This window comes from Apiospora kogelbergensis, assembly GCF_038363985.1.
Source record: "Apiospora kogelbergensis strain CBS 113332 chromosome Unknown utg000012l_segment0_segment0, whole genome shotgun sequence".
Taxonomy (NCBI): Eukaryota; Fungi; Ascomycota; class Sordariomycetes; order Amphisphaeriales; family Apiosporaceae; genus Apiospora; species Apiospora kogelbergensis.
The window spans coordinates 1,025,449-1,038,340 of NW_027117429.1; the positions used below are offsets into that span (position 1 = coordinate 1,025,449).

A 12,892-nucleotide genomic window follows, 5' to 3' on the forward strand; every position below is an offset into this window, starting at 1 on the left:
CAGCTCATAATCGACTCCTGAAATCATTTGAGCCGCTTTGCGCGCTCGGCAGCGCAATTGCCATGCTTCGTAACTGGACGCTCGTACTGCATCTCTGTCTGCGTTGCGTAGGCGCAATCAGGGATGTTTTGGAGAAGGTGTAGGTCGAGGCAGTTTGGACTCTGGGAATCTGTTGTGGGGTTGGTTGGCATTGGCGGCCGTCGCCTCAGCGCTAGCTTAGGAGGCGCTGAGTCGAAATCGGCTCGCTTGATTCAATACCTAGCGGCCATTGTGACCCTGGAAAGCTACGCTCGGTTCCTCTAGTTCATTTAGCGTTGTAAATTTTGAATTTGTACTCTTCCGCACAACGAATCGAAAATTGGATGGGATGATCCTACTGAGTCTATCAAAAACAAATGAAAGCTCTCTTCGCAGGTATGAAATCGCGGCCATGGTGTCCTTTACAATCTTGACGGGTTGGTAATTAGCGGTTAGAGTTTGAGCGGCCTCGCGACGTTCTTCCCCACGTTGACAACTCTTCAATAGGATCACCCGCCATGAAACGAAGCGATTAACATATGACTGCAGGGAATTGATGATGCTTAAGATGTGTACAAGATTCGAATTGTGATCTGGCTTGGCTGGGCTGTGTGCGCTGGCGCCGCGCCTCCTATGGATGGAAAGGTACTGTAGATTTGATGAAGAAACTACAAAGCAATGGTAGCTAGCGGAGGAGGGTTGTGATATGTAGATTTCCGTCTCTTTACAGAATTCCTATTTGCAGAGTATGTGTTGGTGCATCATGTTAACCTAAAGTTTCGCAGGGACATGGTAAGGAAGCAGATAAGGTTGGTCGAGATGTCAGGCCCGCCTTGTGCGGTAGGAATTATCAATGGTCTGTGCTCTTGTAGTGTTTTGAACTCGTTCGCAGAGAAATCAAAACAAAGCCTTTCTTCTCGAGGAGACACAATCTACGTCAGCCCGAACACGACATCACTTTCCACATGCCATGGACGACGAAGTTGCAAGACTTCGCGAACAGCTTGCCCGAGCTGAGGACCGTATCGTGGAAGAACAACGCCGACGCGAAGAAGAGCAATGCCGACGCGAAAATGCCGAACTACTTGCAAGATCGTCACAACCACAAGACCTCACAAATTACCTCGAAGCATGTCACCAGCTTCATCAAGCCATTGATGTTGTGACAGATCGTTCCTTGACCACTCAAGGCGACACGACCAACCCCTCTGGCCGAATATATCCTCGACGCATCGTACCATGGGACGCCTTTGCAGCCAGGCAAGAAGAGTTCTGGAACCAATTGGCTAGCAGTCCCTCGCTATCTTCGAAATGCTTGTTCCCATCACCGCATCAGATCGAATATGTCATGTCCTTGATCAGTCCGATCAGCAGCGAGATTGGGCTGCGCAATTTCGAACGCGACACTGTCGAAAACGCAGTCCAGAAACTGGTCGACGAGGCATATAAGGACCCGGCGTTACGGAACACACTTAGCCTTCGAGGGACCGTGACATTCGAAAGCCACACAAATCTAGGACAAGACGACACGGCCCTCAGCGAATCCTTCGAGCAATTATCTACGAGCGCGGATAGCTCACGATCAACAGCCAGTAGGTCAAAGTCCCTTAAGCGCCAACCTCGACGCAAAGCGAGGGGAAAGGGCCACTTGGCAGACCAGTTCTGCATATATAGACCGGACGATGGCCGGAATATGCCCACGCTTGCGATTGAGTATAAGGCGCCACACAAACTGAGTCAGGAGGAGCTCGTCACAGGTCTCCGGTCTGAGATACGACCAGCGCAAGACATTATCAACAAAGATGGCAGGGGTTTCGAATTTGCTTCGAGGTCTCTTGCTGCCGCAGTGATCACCCAGCTGTTCTCCTACATGATTGGCAAAGGCATTCAATATGGATATGTGTGTACAGGGGAGGCTTTTGTTTTCCTCCACATCCCTGATGATCCGTCAATCGTGTATTATTCCGTTTGTTTGCCGTGCCTGGATGTGATGGATGGTGATGAAAACAGACTACACCGCACAGCTGTCGCACAGGTCTTCTCTTTTATAATACAAGCCCTCCGCGTGGAGCCACCCCCCCATGTCATGGCATGATGCAGCCGCACAATTGGACACTTGGGCCGTTGAGTACGAGGATGTGCTCAGCAAAATCCCCATCTCGGATCGCAAGGGGCCTCGGTCTCGAGACCACACCTACAAAGCTCGGCCGTGGCCAGGCTTCTATCGCTCACCTATCAAGACTCGTTCTGGCTGCAAGCCGACAAGCCAGGAGGGAGGTCGTCGTCAAGATGATGATGATAACAGGGATCCTCCTTCACCCAGTCCAAACCGTCCCGCTCTGCCTGCACAGAAACCGTCAGGAACGTCGGCTGCTAGGTCTCGTGAGAAACAAGGGCGGCAAGGTCGGGAGAAAGCACGGCACGACGAGCCAGTCCAGACAAGCATAAAGAATAGGCCTTATTGCACTCACCAGTGTTTGTTGGGGCTAGCGTCTGCCGGGCCCATCGACAAGAATTGCCCCAATGCGAACGATCATGGTGAAAGGCACATTGCTCGATCAAAATTTCTGTCTCTTCTCCGTTCTCAACTCGCTCGAGATCGTGGCCCTGATGCGGATTGTGTGCCGCTCTACATATCTGGCTCGCTTGGTTCGCTTTTCAAGGTACGGCTGTCGTCTTACGGGTACACCCTCGTCGCCAAGGGCATGGAGAGTGCCGACCGCCTACGTTTGTGCCACGAGACAAAGATATACGATCAAATTCGAGACATTCAAGGGAAATTCACCCCGGTGTGCCTTGGATTGCTAGATCTGGCTTTGCCACAATATTGTGACGGGGGCGTTTACAACCACCTCATGCTGCTTAGCTGGGGTGGAAGGCCTTTGCTTGGATGCGTTGACCAGGTTGACAAACAGACTGTCATCGCAGGAGTGGCAAGTGCTTTTGCGGCGTTGCACCGTTTGGGAGTCCTCCATCGTGACGCCGAAGCTCGTAATATACTCTTCGATGCGCCTACTGGCCGCGTCATGGTTGTGGACTTTGAACGAGCAGAGTTTAGAGGTCGCGAACCGCTCGCTTGCCTCACCGCACAGTCTCAAAACCGAAAAGGAAGCGCAAAGCGTCCAAGAAGCAAGTGTCAGACGAGTTTGGAAGAGAATTTCAGTCTGTTATGGGGTCTCTGTCAAAGATCGTGGAAAGTGCCGCTTGAAGAAACGGACTTGGTTCATGCCAGACTCGGCAGTACCCGGTCTTTGGTCACCATGAGCGCCGGTGAGGAACGAAACAGTTCGTAAGCAACGGTGTTATCTTAGCGGCAATCAGGTGCTCGTGATCATGATCTCATTCTCCTTTTGATTGCGTTATGGGTGGTGTCAATGGTTGTTGATTGCATTGACGACTAGTTAGTCCATGGGTTGTCAAGAGAATCAGGGTCTACTATGGATCATGGCTCTTCAAGATACGACGCACTAGCTAGCAACGGGCTAGTTGATGTCGCCAATGGCTTCGGAGTCGTAGACGCGGCGACAGGAAATGGCATGGTAGCAACGGCAGGCGCTTCGCAGCCCACAGCACTGAAACCCAGTCAGTGCCAACCTGGAAGGGGGCAGGGTATGTGCGACAGCAGTGCAGCGCTCTACCCAAATGCTGAATCCAAGGCAGCTGGGGACGACACCGGCTTGCACCAGGAATTAGAGGAGCTGCATTACAGACACGGGAACGCTGGTCCCCGACGATCTTGGCACAGGAAACGGATGCAGGCGGCCCCGCTATAGAAGTCTCGGGGCTCTCAGCCTCGGCTACGCGGCGCATCTTCATCTCCATCAATCCCCATCCCAACGCCAACGAGCAGACAAAGAAGCGGCTCCTCGACTTCAAGCACGAGCTTCCAAAGATGGATGATGAAGAGCTCATCAATATCTTGAGGTGGTACACAATCTCTTTCCCCTTGTTTCTGGCGGTACTAATGTTGATCTTTTAGGCCAGCGTAGCTATGGGCATACGAATTTCGAACCATCATTAAGAACTGCTATCAGAGCATCTAGACAATTATTGTCTCAATCCACCTTTGCCCAGCCTGCTGCAAGGCTAAATTCCCCTTTCTGCTACCACTTGCTGAGTTCAATGCTCTCTTGGTGGGGGGCGCAGCGACTTCTTTGGCGGGGTAGCTGCGCTTTCACCAGGCCAAAGGAGATAGGCTACCTGCAAATAGGTGGTGTGTGGGCATCCGAAGGCAACTGCCTCTGACTCTTCTGCCTCGTGGGACTGTTGAGAATGACAGTGCCGCCGTCATCGCCAGGGATGTCGTATACGGCCACAGGTTCGGCGCCTGCTGTACCAATAGGCGCTATTGCAGTATACAGGCGGTCGGTTTCGTACTCAGCATGACAAACTATTCAAATCAATGCTGGCGCCTGGCTTTCCCTCAAAATGGATGGTGACCCGATGATTCGACGTTGCCTAAAAGTCATCCTATTTGCAATGCATTGTTATTCTTCTAGAGCCTTTCTAATGCTTAGTACCTTTTCTTCGTACCTCGAATTCACTAGCTCTAGCTGTACCGATATTGAGATTGCTTCATCCAGCTTCACTCGTTGGTTATCATAGTCCTTTCTCGTATTCACCAGTTCGCTCTCGACCTTCTCACGAGCATCTCGCTCGGCTTGGAGTGACTCATTGCAGCCCCGCAACTCTGACTCTAGCCGATCGATCTCTGCTGTCAAGCTGTTGATTCGTGATGTGAAAGTACCATTACCCGGGGTCTTCTGTGACGTATTAACTGACTATATTCTGTTCCAAACATAGGGATGTCAGTTCTCTTACTCTGATGCTGCGGACTTCCTCACCATTGTGATGCGGTGAAACCACAGCTTCAAACGTGCGTCCGACACCTTCACATATTTTTCTGTACGCTCCCACTGAATGATCGCTTAGATGTTTCGCAAAGAGGGGCTCGGCCTCTGGTAGTCGCTGCCAACCGTATGCATCCTTTTCGGAGGTGATCAAGCGAACTTCCGACGGATCAATTCTCACACCAATACGCTGTTCTAGAACAAGTTAGAAGTTATTCCCAAGATAGATCTCATTCGACGAACCGATATGGTCAGCAAGCGCCGTCCTGGACCTAATCCGCCACCTTTTTCTTTCCAAATTACTGGCTTTCACAACACTCATGGCCTAAGTTGCAATCACACACCCTCAATACTGACATGTTCACGGCGGCGAGCCCTTAAATCCTGGAAGGTCTTCGATATGGACAGTCTACACATTGGACTCAGCGCTTGGTCAGCTCGTTCTAAATTTCGGTAGAACTAGATAACGCTTTCCTAGCCACTCCTTAGAATCGTAACAGTTTCCTTCATAAGATTGCCATTGCAGAGCGAGACTATAGATATGGAAGTGGCGAGAGCTGTTTCTTAGCTACAATAGAGTCGCGCAACGTTAGATATAGCTTGGTTTGCGGGTGTGAAATGGGGATGACATAATGAGCTCGAGTTGGGCGAGCGTCGCCAGGGGAGCTGCTGTTCCGGTTCCGAACCCATGTTGGCGAGAGGATCCCGAGCCAACTTCTCTTCGGCGTGTCTTGAGAAGTTCTTGCGCAGCAGGAAGATTGGGCAGTTGGCCCTGAAGGCGCGGGGTCGCGAAACGGCGCCACGCTAATGATGGTGTGTTCAAGGGACCTGACCCGCTAGTCGCACTAATGCGCCATTGCTACTCTTCCGGCTCTGCAACCCAATAATACGCCAACAGTGCGCGCAACGATGGAAGCCAGGACCGGAAACAGCCCAGGAGAGTATTCGAATCTCGACGGAACGCAGCAGAAACAGAGCAGCCGCTGGATGACACTGGCTCTGAGATGGCCTGCCCCTCTGCGCCGGAACGGTACAAACGGAGCGGTGGGAACATCAGGGTCTAGTTCCATTTAAAATCGGCGCACTTCGGGAAGGTTCAATAAGAGACTACGGACCCGCGGACCAGAGTTTCGGCCTCCAATATCCTTCCTGCATACTACTCGGTGGGAATTGGAGGACCCGAGGTGCCTCGTGTGAGCCAACAAATATGCCACGACCAACAACGGGACGCGGCAGTATTCAGCCCGGTTCTATCCCCATTCGCTCTGCATCTGCTGCAGTGTTGGCTTTGCTCCTTTGGACCGGCGGCGCCATCAGTAGCTCTGCATCCTGAGGTCTACATCTGCCCTACCGCAGCTTAACCAGTCTAGGCTGTACATTTGAGATGCCTAGAACCGTCTACGAAGAAGTACTTCCTGCTCACGCAATAGGCTGCTTCGTAAGTTGAGCTGCGTCTAAGTCACGTCCGTACTACTCCGGTCTCTGATTGACAACTGTACCTTGAGGTACGAGGCCACCAGGGCAGGAAGTTTCTTTCGGTAGCATGGCCAGAAACAGAGGCAAACGCCTGATGTACGACACTGGTAGGTACGAACCAGAAGAGCTGCATTGAGGCTTTCGGTTACAAGGAGCGCATGCTACTATTTGAGTACCAGGGAGAACAACCAGATGCGTTTCTGCTACCTCTCATGAACGGACCGAACTAGCCCAAAGCAACGAGCCACAGAAGCACTTCGGCAGCCACGAGGGGCCCATACACATTGGAAGCGGCGGAATTGAGTCGTCGGCGAAGTCCAGCCATGCGGTTAGAACTTGTGCTAGCCGTGCTAGCCAAAAGCTACCACGAAGTGGACAGCAAGGGTCACTAGCCGTATGGGCCGTATGGGCCGTATGGCGGTAGCCACGGCGTGGCAAGCGGACACCGAGGACATCTCATACGTCTAAATTGTAGATACTGGCTCTCGAGGAGGCCGTAGGAAGTAAAGAATTTGACGAGTGTGAACGACCAAGCACGACCGTGAAAGCGCACTTCTACAGCCACCACTGGAAGCATTTGGTACTCTGGCATGGGCCACGTCCATTTTCAGACGTCCGCTGGCAACCAGCATGTCAATGGGCGCCGGCAAGCGGTACAAACGTTGCGAGGGCCGTTTCTTCTGCATACTGTAATACGGCAGGTCGTCTACGGTACGTCTGTACGGGACCATAACTACGCCAGCATGGGATTTGACGCAACATGGTTAGACCGGCTGCCAAGAAGCACTTCCTAATCGAGAAATCGGTAGCTTCGCAACATGATCAACCCATAAATGGCAGGGCAGGTTGGGTACTGTACTGTATTGCGCTGGTCACTTCTGGTTACTGGACCTCGAGGTACGAAGCCTGGAATATCGGAGTAGCTTTCGGTAGCATCATCAGGAAACGGTGCAAAACGAGTGTGCTTTGCCCAGAGATACGGGGAAGTACGAACCAGAACAGCAGCACGGGGGATTCGGCGTACAGTGACCCCGAGCTACTCCCGGACTGCGTACGAGTACGGCCAGATGCGTTTCGGCTGCCCTCGAACGTTGGGTATGTCGTAAGGACTGAACTAGCCCAAGCAAGAAAAAAGCCTTTGTCAAACCTATGCGACTGTCGGCTCCCGTTCAGCTTTTCTGGCCGAGTGGGCGGATTCAGGCCAAGCGGATGCGGATTCAACCCTCAGGGTCTTCGCGACATGCTAGGTCGCTTCTAGCTGCCACGGTAGATACTGACTTCTAGGAAGGCCCGCTGTTCCTGGCATGGTAGGTAGAGACGACACCGACGATGAGATGGTACGAAGCAGTGAGTAGTATTCGCTCATGGTGGCTCGGTCACGGCTATGAGCCACCAAGCGACTACAGAGGCTACAGGCTACAGAGACAGCCGTCGTCTCCCAAGTCTGACCTCCGCCAAGGTCATTCGATTCAGATGGACCGCTCCGGACGACTTCGAGTGATGGCCCTCTGACGGTGGCAGTCAATCAACTTGAGCATGGTAAACACGAAAGCTGGAAAAAGTCGACATGACATAACTAGTAAGTACCTATATTGTGCCGAGCTTGAGTTTGTTAGCCCTGCCCCTGAAACTGGCGTTGGGCGTGCACACCGAACAAGATTCTGTGCCGGAGTACGTCTCTCCACGGTGGTCCCTGGAAAGTCGTGGGGCGGGACTGGTCCAAACAGTATTGCCACCGTTGCGCATTGTCCGTCTCTGGACCACGTCGTGGCTGGAGAGGCCCAGAGAGCAATCAGGGGTCGTGGTCGATCGTGGCGGGTCGAGGAGATCGATCCCATCGCACTGTTGCACCGACCAACTCCAGGTGCGGATCATGTTCGGTCCACTTCGCGCCAGGTCATCCATCGGGTCATATAGCGCGCCATGCGCCATGTCAGCGTACATGTGACTAGGATGCCATCAAGAATGAAAGCAGCGGGGCGGCGGAACCGCGCTAAATCGCTGGGAATGCCATGAAACCGTCTGACGCCCAAACATTTGCCTTGTGGTTGCCTTCTGGAAGGAAGTGTTAGGCGATCTAGGCATACCACAATAGCCGCATCCCAGGTCGCTTGGTACTTTCCATCTAATCGAGTTTCTGCGGATCCTAGGTTTCGGTGAGAGTACTGAGGCAACGTAAGCCCCCAAAGGAAAAAGCAACAACATGATCGCTCCAATGCTGATCTAGTGAAAGGGAGGACTTGGAAACAGGTAGCCCAATCCAGTATCATTACGTGACCAGTGATAGTGGCTATGGATGGTCCCGTCCAGACATGGAGCTCGTGTTGGGCACCTGCGCTCAGCCGACACCGAACCATCTTTTCTCGCTGCCTCACCTGTCTGCCTGCTGCTGTTGTTGATGTTGCTCTTCAAGGCATGATGTATGTATCCACTGCGCAGGCTCCTTGCTGTTCCTTGCTGTTCCCTGCTGAACGACAGGGCTTCCGCTACCCATCTCACCAACGAGAGGACACCCCTACAAATTGAGAAGTCGTGGTAGCCTGCTCAACGAGTCACGGTAGATAATTCATGGCTAGAATGCTTGGTGACATGAAGAGATCAAATATGGTGGAAAACAACAGAGTGGCGATGGGGGAATCGCTCTTCACGATCTGTAAGGCAACTGCGGCTCTTATGTATAAGCCGCGCACCAACCCACCATTTTCGGTAGCGATTAGTTTGGTACTGAAGCCAACACAAGGCAGAATTACCCCATTTTGATGGTGCCCTGCTTGATAAAGCGTCCATTATTGTGGCGTAATAGACTTGAAGCAGTTTCAGACACGACGCGCTATCTTTAGTGGAGAGTATATTCAGTAGCGTTCGGTGTGTCCGCTATCGGTGGCGCTTGTCCTAAAAGGGTAGAGCGACGGGTACCCGTCGCCCTTTGGGCTCCCTAAGGCGTTCTCCTACAAGATAGATATGTCAGACAGAAGTACATTGGGGGAACTTGGCCGAAGGTGTTCCGACCGGCCCCACATGTGCTAATTTGTACTGGTTCAGTCAACGACCAGCATAGAGACCGAAGAAACAACCAATCAAGAACGTGTCCAGCACAAACAGCACCTGGGAGTTGTTTTTGGCTTCGTGCCTTATTGAATGCTAAGGGGGTTCGTAATCCACGGCGGAATCGCTTTCCCTCACGCGCTCGGTGCTCTGTGGATGGAGACCTTGTGATTCGTATCCCTGCTTACCGGTGTGCAGTGTCGCACCAGTACTCTTTTAGGCTATTAATAAATTGACGTTTCATAAGAACTGTGGTCAACTTTGTAACTCTATTCGATTAATCGTCGGCCCCGGTTTATTAACTTCCGGGTATGTTTCAGATTGCTAATGACCACCTTGAAACTGCGATGGTTCTACTTCTCTTCTTTTATATTTAACAGGACTATTACCCGGCTTCTAGAAACCCATTATACGTTACAAAGGAAGTTATAAGCCCTACAGAGAACATAGCATAACTTAGCAATTATGTCTTATTCATCCTCATTATCTTCTTTACCTAGCGAGCTCCGCATCCAGGTTTGGAAGGAGGCTCTGGTAAATGAGTCGAATACACGCCTGGTCGTCACCTATTTTCCCGATGCACCCAACGCGCGTACTCACATTCTGCCCCACGCCGGTCTCATTTCTCCCCTCCTCTCCGTTTCAGTTGAGAGCCGGCAGTGCGCCCTCGCCTTCTACTCCCTCCGGCTGCCCGTATGCCCGCTATACAAAACCCTCAGTCTGCAACTCGCTACACCTAGCCAGGGCAGCGGCAGTGGTGGGCGCAACAGGATGCGAAGCCCTCTTTACCCGAGTAACGAGGCTATCGCATCCTGCATCCAGTCACGGCGAGTCGGTGTGGCAATAATGGCTTTCCAGGGACTTGGTCAACAGTCCACAAGTTTGGCCTCGGCCTCGGGTGGTGCTGCGCTGTACCTGAATTCGCAGTGCGACACTTTCGTGTCTCCGTCCCGAAGCTACACACAGCTCTACGGAACGCAATACTACAAAAGTCTTTACACTGTGCATGAAGAAGATGGCGAAGGTTATCAAGCAAGCGAAGGGGACAGCCTCCTTACACCCGCCTTCTCCGAGGCCGAATATGTCGAGCGCGTGGCATCCCAGGTCACGCGTGCCCTCTTGATAGGGGGAGAGGGTTTTGGATGTAGCGAGCCTTGGATGGAAGAGGGTCAGCTCTACAACCCGCATGAACTGAGGAGGTTTCCCAACTGCTCCGAAGTCAGGTATATTTTAGTTAAAGACCCAATTGACGTAATCAGGCCGATCCTGCGGGTAGGCCTCTACAGGCAGCCCGATGTGCTGGAGGATGCGCGCCTGAGTCCGTGGATACCAGCTGATGACGTCCGCCAGTGTAGAACGAAATTACCGTACCCATTTTGAGGCCTAGATTTGCGAAATTTGGTGCTGGCAGACGTCACCGGGGGCCACTCATTACATGCACGCGGAAGAGGTGGTATGCAGTGAGAAAACGGCAGCGCAGATAGCGAATTAATTAAAATGGTGATGTTGTCGGTGGTGACATCGTAGCCGTTTATGGTTAATGAAGATGCCACGATTGACCCGTGTTAACAGAGAGATGGTAGGAGGACAACAGTGAAATAGATGGCGGTTGGGACCAGGTGCACTGACTAAATATACCCGAGCTTTTTTTTTTTTTTTTTGAATCAAGTTTATTGTCCGTATGCAGCTATCTATCTATGACAGACATTATGACAAACCTAGCCCTGATGAGGGCTTACTCCTTCAAACCCAGGAGAGTAAAATCCAGAAATTCCATCGCTCAACTTGCTGTCCATGCACAGCCTGTTCGGTGAACTTAGCAAAAGGGAAGCTTTGTTTCCCGTAGAAACGAGAGCAGAGCTCCCCTCCCACGCATGGTAGTGAAAAGAACCCTAGTCGTGAGAGGGAGTCCCATAAGCTGCCTCCGTAGCTGCATTCGCTGTCTGCTGAAGTGCCGATAGTAGAGGAGGAGATGCGTTGTCGTCTGCCTCGTTCTGGCGCAATACCTACAGACGTCTGAGTCGGTTTTCCCTGAGACGTAGGTACGTTGCTATGTGTCCTATGCCTGTGCGTAGCTGGATATACGCGGACGTGACACTCCGAGGAAATCCAGAGTAGTCGAAGGGCTTCATTGCAAACTTTGGCGTCTTTCTAGTCAACAATCGGTACTGCTTCCCCAGGCCGTGGGCACGCCGGCCATGGTCTTCATTCTGTTCTTCGAGGTCCCACAGCTGCTTCCATCTTTCTTTCACCTTTAGGTGGATCTGGCTCTTCAGCCAGCTGAGGGATACGAGCTGGTCTTGCCGGTCGTGTCGTGGGTGTGGCCTCAGAAGCCCCTTCTTCGCTAGCTTGTCGGCAATCTCGTTGCCCCGGATGCCACAGTGCGTCGGGCACCAATGGAGCTGGACAGGGTACTGGACAGATTCTGCAATGTTGAATTATTAGCTGAATCAGAACCAAGCCCTTACTGTCCTTGTCACATACGTACTTGGTGTAGCAGCCTCCAGCCCATAGTATCCAGCCAATCTGCCCTCTTTCCCTTCGCGACTCATCCAATTCATTTACTTTCCCAGCCTTTCAATTAGATATTCCTATTACCCAGAACTGCTGACTACATACTCACCCACTCCAACTACCTAAGCCGTTGCCTTTTCCCCTTCGGCATCCTATCGGTGACCCAAAGTAAGACCTGAGACAGCCAATTCAAAGTCCGAGAAGATGGTGCTCCGTGAAAAGGACCGCCACACATTTTATGCAGGGGAAGCCGCAGCCGTCCGTAGACTCCCCCGTCTCCTTCAAGTCCTTCAACCCGTCGGCGGCAGAGCCGGTCTACACCATCCATACCTCGTCGCCGAGCGCCGTTGAAGCCGCCATCAAGTCAGCGCAATCGGCGTTCCACTCGTGGTCGGCCACGTCGCCTGTGGAGCGTGCTCGCATACTGCTGCGCTAACGCAACGACGAGTTAGCCTGAGTCGAGACTTGGGACACAGGCAAGCCATTCTCCGAGACGTCGGCTGTCGACATCGTTACCTCTACGAACCTACCAAACTCCAGATGTATCTAAATTCTTCTTCTATAGCTACGTTGTCCACTTCCGACGTGGTGTATGAAGAAATTGACTGCATGACGAGCGAGGGACTAGATATCGGCGATTGCCGGTGCAAGCCACAACGGAAAGCCACGGAACCATAGCGCCACAGAGTCTATTTAGTTCAAACCAGCCCACGATAGCTTTATTTCTGCTTTCTCTTTTGGCTGGAATATTTGTCCATAGAGTCGATATAGCCAGCCATTGCGCTAGGAATTCGATGGCCGTGACAGACTGTAGTTAACCTTCAAAAAGAGGAAGACCAAGACATTTCAACAATACACTCCTTCACCATACCAACACCTAAATACTCTGCGTCGACTGCTTGGGATATCCCCCATCTGGCAAGCTCCCGGAGTTAACAAGGTAGAGCACACGAGAGTGGTGACTAACCGACCTCGCTTAATTGATTTAT

At 52.1% G+C, this 12,892-nt stretch overlaps 4 protein-coding genes across 4 annotated transcripts; 3 read left to right on the plus strand and 1 right to left on the minus strand.

Moving 5' to 3' along the window:
• Positions 1-988: 988 nt before the first annotated feature.
• PG998_014714 (serine/threonine protein kinase) lies at positions 989-3,311 on the plus strand (the record flags this gene model as incomplete). Its single annotated transcript, XM_066881530.1, has 2 exons — positions 989-2,015; positions 2,119-3,311. The coding sequence occupies 2 exons, from the start codon at positions 989-991 to the stop codon at positions 3,309-3,311; spliced, it is 2,220 nt and encodes a 739-aa protein (XP_066723661.1).
• A 1,194-nt stretch (positions 3,312-4,505) lies between these two features.
• PG998_014715 (uncharacterized protein) lies at positions 4,506-5,190 on the minus strand (the record flags this gene model as incomplete). The annotated part of the gene is made up of 3 exons (XM_066881531.1): positions 4,506-4,781; positions 4,840-5,063; positions 5,112-5,190. 3 exons carry the CDS (start codon positions 5,188-5,190, stop codon positions 4,506-4,508), a joined length of 579 nt encoding a protein of 192 aa, XP_066723662.1.
• Positions 5,191-9,854: 4,664 nt separating this feature from the next.
• Positions 9,855-10,726, plus strand: PG998_014716 (uncharacterized protein; the record flags this gene model as incomplete). Its single annotated transcript, XM_066881532.1, has 2 exons — positions 9,855-10,612; positions 10,666-10,726. 2 exons carry the CDS (start codon positions 9,855-9,857, stop codon positions 10,724-10,726), a joined length of 819 nt encoding a protein of 272 aa, XP_066723663.1.
• Positions 10,727-12,141: 1,415 nt separating this feature from the next.
• PG998_014717 (uncharacterized protein) lies at positions 12,142-12,339 on the plus strand (the record flags this gene model as incomplete). The annotated part of the gene is made up of 1 exon (XM_066881533.1): positions 12,142-12,339. One exon carries the CDS (start codon positions 12,142-12,144, stop codon positions 12,337-12,339), a length of 198 nt encoding a protein of 65 aa, XP_066723664.1.
• Positions 12,340-12,892: the final 553 nt, after the last annotated feature.